The sequence below is a fragment of the Scleropages formosus genome, chromosome 21 (genome assembly GCF_900964775.1).
Source record: "Scleropages formosus chromosome 21, fSclFor1.1, whole genome shotgun sequence".
Classification (NCBI taxonomy): domain Eukaryota; kingdom Metazoa; phylum Chordata; class Actinopteri; order Osteoglossiformes; family Osteoglossidae; genus Scleropages; species Scleropages formosus.
In genome coordinates this window covers 18,454,401-18,460,767 of record NC_041826.1, presented here as the reverse complement: position 1 = coordinate 18,460,767, position 6,367 = coordinate 18,454,401, and the positions used below count along the sequence as shown (strand labels likewise).

General features: G+C 49.3%; 1 protein-coding gene across 1 annotated transcript in view; it reads left to right on the top strand.

Annotated features, from left to right (window-relative positions):
• The first annotated feature begins 1,091 nt into the window (after positions 1–1,091).
• sema3c (sema domain, immunoglobulin domain (Ig), short basic domain, secreted, (semaphorin) 3C) overlaps positions 1,092–6,367 on the top strand; it is a 32,600-nt gene continuing 27,324 nt past the window's right edge. Inside the window, exons 1-2 of the mRNA XM_018730009.2 lie at positions 1,092–1,257; positions 5,247–5,449. Coding sequence (XP_018585525.1) covers positions 5,287–5,449 — 163 coding nt within the window. The 5' untranslated portion in view covers positions 1,092–1,257; positions 5,247–5,286. The remainder of the gene's footprint in view (positions 1,258–5,246; positions 5,450–6,367) is intronic.

Genomic DNA, 6,367 nt, shown 5'->3' with positions numbered 1-6,367 from the left:
TTCATTTATACTTGTTTAAATAAAAACGACCCTGTTTTTTGCCCATTATTCAGCAAATCGTGTCGCTCGCACTGCCTGCCGGAAACTAGGCCCTGGATTTTGCACGCTCATTATCAGGCTTGGCTACACTACCAATCTTGGTTTGCGGCTTGCTGTGTGTCGGGAAGGCATGGAAAAGTTTGATTTGATGCCAGCTCAAATAGCTCAGAGTTAATTCTTTTTGTTTGGCTGGATTTTAGGAGAGCGGGGTGGTCATCGGCAAGCAGAGCCCCACAAGAATTCGCCCAGTGTTTATGCCCACGCTCGCATGGAGCTCCTCGGGACCTCCTTATCATGCGTGGGTCTTAGTGGGATGCCTTGATGCTTACCCCCTACACCCCATCTCATCAACGCCAGCTCTGAACTCGTCTCTCTTGTGGCCTCAAGGCGGGCCTGAATATGACTGTTCCCTCATGAGCAGGACGGGTGAATCACGCAGAGGGAAAGGAGGGCGCCCCGGCAACCTGCTCCGTTTCCGGAGATCCCTGAGCGCCAACAGAACTTTCAGTACAAACAACAACACATGTTGGCCTTTAAGGGCAGAAAGACTCTGGTACCGACTGGTCGTGGAAAAAAGGCTGTCCGCCCATGTTCAGAATCCGTCGTTCAGACCGAGTGTCAGTTCTTATGCCGATATCCGAAGGAAATCCCGTTCCTTTAGTGATCCGGTTGTGTGAATTCGAGGAAATTAGAGGAAAGCCACTTCAGATGAAGTATTTAAAATGTGGGTCCTAATTTAGAGTCTGCTATTGCAGTCCTCCTTTGGTTTTCCGTGTAACTGTTCCCTTCTAAATATGGTGTAGGATTCCCTCGCCGGAGCGAACTTTGTTTTCGGAAGATGATCGGCCTGCTGTCTCATTAGCAGGGGAGAATGAGTTTGTGTGAGGGTGGGGGTGGCAGAGAGAGCGAGGGGGGGGGGGGGGGCGTTGAAAAGGGAAGGAGGCTGAGCTGACTAGAGAGGACTGTAATAGGAAACCAGACCTCCCCCTCTCCCTCTCCCTCCTCCCTCCCTCCCTCCCTCCCTCACTCGCTCCTGCCTGTCCACCCAACAGACCCCGCAGGCTCCGAGCATTTGCCGCTGAGACCGTTTCTTGGCGAAGTCACGAGGGGCAAACTGCGCAGCGTCTGAGCGGAAGGGCCGGCGCACCCACAGAAGAGCGGGACAGCCCGTGGGACCTCAAACCCGGATCCGGGATAGAACACAGGAAGCCTGTCGAGGTGGGTACCAAGTCCGCGGAGCGGGCATCGTACGCCGTCATATACGGTGACGGAGAGAGGGCTGCGGCGGGACGGGAGCAGGGGCTGAAACACGCACTTTAACAGGTGCACAGCCCCACGGTGGAAAACGATAAGCGTGGAAATATCGTTCTTAAAATTCAACATGAGCTTTGAAGTGACAAGCAAAAAGCTGTTTAAAGGGAACGGAATCTTAAGCTGATTTTCTTCGCTTTTCCATGTTTTCGAGCTCACATAAACTATGCTCAGATGTTCTCAGTCGCAGAATTTGGAAAAATAGTTGCAGTAACCAAAACTGGCTCATCTTCAAATTTCAGATGAATTTAACGGGGTGTTCTGCCAAAAAAAATCTTCGAAATGAATAAAGAATTACATTTTCATATGGTCATTTTAACTGTTTTAGTAAAGACTGACGCCTCGGTCTTCTCTCATTTGCACTCAGTATTTTTTAAAACATGTCAAATGCTTATTAGTTCTCTCATCCAGTGGCGGTAGATGAACTGAAGGGGACTCGAAACATAGTTTCTAACTGTGCCTCTGGCTGGTATCGGCGATATCACACCTACGAGTCAATTTGGATTGTGACGCTGTGATTTCTTATTGTAATTATGCGCAATGTTGTGAAAACGAAAGATAAATACGACTCCGAGCCGCTGACTCGTGAGCAGCAGGGTGTGGTTTCAACACTCGTGGCTGCTCCCCGTTCCCTCCACCCGAGCCCTCTGACTGAATAATGCCGCTCTCTGTCTGCGTACGCTATGATTCACCTTTTCTATGATGGACACTTGCGAAAATTCGACAAGTGTCTATTTATATGATCCGTTACTCAGACGTGTAATCTGTTAATGCTCCAGCTTCAATACAGGTGCATGGGAATAGTAGTTAACTGGACTGAGCAAACAATTGCTCATACATATTTACATGTATGCGTTTAGCTGACGCCTTTGACCGACTTGACTTACGACGTGAGGGTTGTACTAAGCTACTTACCATTATTTACCTATTTATACAGCTGGGTAGTTTTTGCACAATGGCCACGCAGCAAAAGTTTCTGCAGATCAGCACGCTGCTCGATGCTGACGTGCCCTAGAGAAATCTGCTGCGGGTAAGCGGTCCCCTACCCTTCACCTGCACTAGCAGTCCGTACGCAGAGATTAGAGATCGAAGACGCTCGGAACTGCGAAGGCGGACGGTCGGTTCTTAATGATGGCGTGTTACGGTTCGGCACAGCCGGCTTTGCTCTTTGAGTTTTGTCCAGGACATTTTTGTCAGGTTGTCAGCAGCAGGTTTTTGGTTAGTCAGAAATTCCTGGCAGGATTTTTCATTTTTCAGCTGGTCCTGTTGGGTCAGATGAATTGGGGCCACGTGGTCCATAGTTCCGTGGATTTCCCTACTGGATGGTTTTGATACCGGATGGCATGCTGGGAGACAGTAGAGTGTTTCACAGCTGAAGTTCGCTGTCATGTCATGGAACAGCATTCCAAAGTAGAGCTCATTTGAAGGAAGCAATGAAAAGTATGTTCCCCATTCCCTGCTGCGCTGTAGGAAGGGTGGGTCTTATCTCAAGGTATCAACTCTTGCAGTCCCTATGTGCCTAAACTACTGCGATCACTTTAGCAGCTGTGTGGCTCACATCTACACAACTTCATAAGGGTCTTCTTGAGGGATATGCCTCTGGACCACAGCACCAGTACCTGCTCCCGCTGCAGATGTATAGATGCTGCCAGAAAGGTTTCGCTTTGCCTCATTTTTCCATATGTCGCCCCCCTTCGGACCACTAATCTTTTATCCTTCACCTCCTAATCCCGAGTTCTTTATTTGTAGCATTCCAAAGAGTCCTGTAAATCCTGCTGTCCGCTCTACTACTTCCTGCTCTTGTCTGCAGCTGCATCTTCAGATGAAGGTTTAACAGATTTTCAGTGGCTGGGTTGTTCTACTCATCCTATTAATGTTTCAAAACCAACATGTATAAGGCATGAACCTGGATGCAGGTTATGCTTCCAGCAGACAGCAGGACATCAGGTCCCTGGTGTGGGCTTTGGATAACATCCAGGGAGGAAACAAAACAACAAACCCACAATAATTTTGCCCGCCAAAAGTAAGAAGGATTCATGCATAAATGCCCTCGTTGATGAAAGTCAATCAGTCATTTAAAATGACACCTATGAGCTCCCCATCCTAAATGATGTGACTTCAAATTCCACCCCTAGCGCTCAAATTCATAGCAAAAGGAGTACCCATGAAACAGGAGAAATCCCAATTACAGGCGGGCCCCAATTTACGATGGTTCGACTTACGATTTTTTCGACTTTACGATGGTGAGCTGGCGATAGACATTCAGTAGAAACCGTACTTCGCATTTTTAATTTAGATTGTTTTCCCGGGCAAGCGATACGTGGTGCGCTACTCCGATGCTGGGCAGTGCAGTGATTCGCATCTCCCGGTCTGTCACGCACAGGTGTGCATTTAGGTGTATTAAATACATTTTCGACTCATGATGGGTTTCGTGGAACGTAACCTGTAATTCCAAAGAGTTGTTTTCAAGTATAAATAAAATTATCTAAATAGATGGATTAGTGTGGACTAGGGGTAAATATAGATGAACCCGTTCTAAACATCTTGTGTTTTGCATTGCATTGAGGGGTGGTCCACAACCATGCATTAATCAAAACCGCCTACAAGACAGTGGCTCCAGGATTATAGTTCTTGTTAAAGCAACCTTTTGCTGAGGTTGTTTTAAAAAGAACTATAATGAAATGAACAAGCGAAGGACCAAATCAAAAAAAACAAAACACGAGAAGAAAGCCAGAGACAGCGCTAAAGCAAATTTCTGTGATATAATACTCTCGTTTTTCTGAAGTTTACCGCATTCCTTGTTTCATGATGTCATATAATTAACTGTGCCGTAACCACTCAGGTTACTCATTGTTTACTGTGGCCTGCTGGGAGATCTGTGACCATCTCCATTCGACTCAGTTGTGGTTAGAGGAGCTAGTGATCCGCTTCTCTGGAATGCTCTTGTGATGCACAAAATATGTAAAGTGCGCGATTGCGAAATACGTGTGGCCTTGTGGCACACGAGTAAAACTCGGGTCTTTTTCTCGCCGTGGTTTTTATTTTCCTCCAAAATCGGTACAGGTGGCTCTGAAACCCCAGTGAGACCCGGTGTGTCGCGTGGGCGTATCGAACCCGTCCGCCATCACCGAGCCCCTCTCCATGCAGAATAAAAACACCGATTGTGCCGGAGGAATGTGAGGAGGATGCCAACGGTCTGTTGCTGGCAGCTGTTCTGCCATTCCGTGATTAAAGCACAAACATCACCCGTAACGCTCACCCGAATTCATCGCCGAGCGGACCTTTTTGGAACACACTGCTCATTGTGTTCCCGCTCGCATCCCACTTAGCATTGCCGCACCACCAGAAAAAGGCATTGCGCTGCATTTTCTGAATGATCCGAAATTAGGGGCTGTGAGGACAGCTGGCAGAAACGGTAAAAGCATTAATTACTGATCTGACCGGCTTTTCCTATCACTCATACCGTAATCCAAGGGTGAGAGAAAATGCTTTTAATATTAAAGCACTGTTATTATTAATTACCTAAATGCGGGTTGGTGGCGGTGCAGGTGGCTCTTCGGTCGGCGCAGAGGTTTCGTGCCCTCGCCGTGTTTGCGCCGCTTTCCTCCTGCAGTCCGAAGTCTTGCGCTTCACGCGAACTGGTGACTCTGAATCGCTCGTAGTGTACGAATCAGTGTTTGTGACTGCCCCGCAATGGATCTGTGTCCAGTCCAGGGTGTAACCTTCTTTAAACCCTGTGCTTCCGGGACAGGTTCTCGACCAGTGCATCCGTCAGCTGGAGGAGCGCTTTCTGATAAATCATGGATTGAGATGATTCGCTTCCTGGAATCGTGGCCCGATCTGAGCTGCGGCATGAGTGTATCCCTCTCTTACTCCTTCTTCCATCTTCGCTGCAGGCCCTGTGGACCGGGTTTGGGAGCTGAGGCGAGGGCAATCATGGGTCGGCCGGAGAGAGGCGTGCTGCGGCCGGCGTGGGGACCGACGCGGACACGAAAACAGCGACGCCTGCTCCTCCTCCCTCTGCTGATCCTCTTGCTGCTCTCCCAGGGCGAGTCCAGCATCACCCAGCCGCTGCCAAGGGTGTTTCTTCCCTTTGAAGGTAATGAAGGACTGGCTTTCTGCGTACGAGCGTCTCCCGCCCGTCCATCACGAGGGAGCGAGGACGCTTCCTCTGGCCTCCCGCGGACTATGTGGAAAGCGTCAGCTGCGTTCTGTTCTGCTTCGCTCGGATGGCTGTGACTGCATTGCATCAGTTTGAAACATACAGGAAATTAGTTCTACAGGGTTCGCAGCTGGCACCGGAGCGTCTCAAAATTCTTACGTTTCGTTCTCTTAATTTCTTTCGTTCGGTTTTATTTCGTATGGGCTCCGTCACTGAGTAGGCTGCTGGTGTCGCACTGGTGATTAGGAGCGAACTTTTGTTTCAGTTCTCGGTCGGTTAGATGATGACCTTTAATTTGCTTAGGTAAGCCGTGTCGATAACAAGGATCTCTCACCCCCGCCGCGACTCGGCTCGGCGGGTTTCCTTGGCAATGCCCGCCGTGCTCATAGACGTCCCCCGCCGGGCTCCATCAGAAGCCCTCTTTACTTCCCGCCAACGAGCCTTTTAATCCGTGAGGAGGGCGGCCGCTGTCTCGCTGTGATAATAATGCGAGCTCCGGGAAGGCCGGCTGTAGTTAAACTTTAATTCGCAGTCAGTGTTTTGGATGCCTAGTGGTGGGTTAGTCTTGTTTTTTCATTGACCCAGGAATCTGCATGAAATATTCACAACCAGACCTCGGGATACATGTGACAGAGACACTTCTCGGCGTGTGTGAATGCACCAGTCTTCACCGAAGGGCTTCACTGGCTGTACTGACCTTGCATTGACCACACCGCATTCCTCGGAGGTCATGACTGAGCTGTCCGGGCATTGCAAGGCCGGATCCTGGCACCGAACGCTCGCGTCCCGTCTGCCGCAATAATCTCATAACGCAGTAAACTGTGCTGTTATGGGGACACATGCCATTTCCATCGG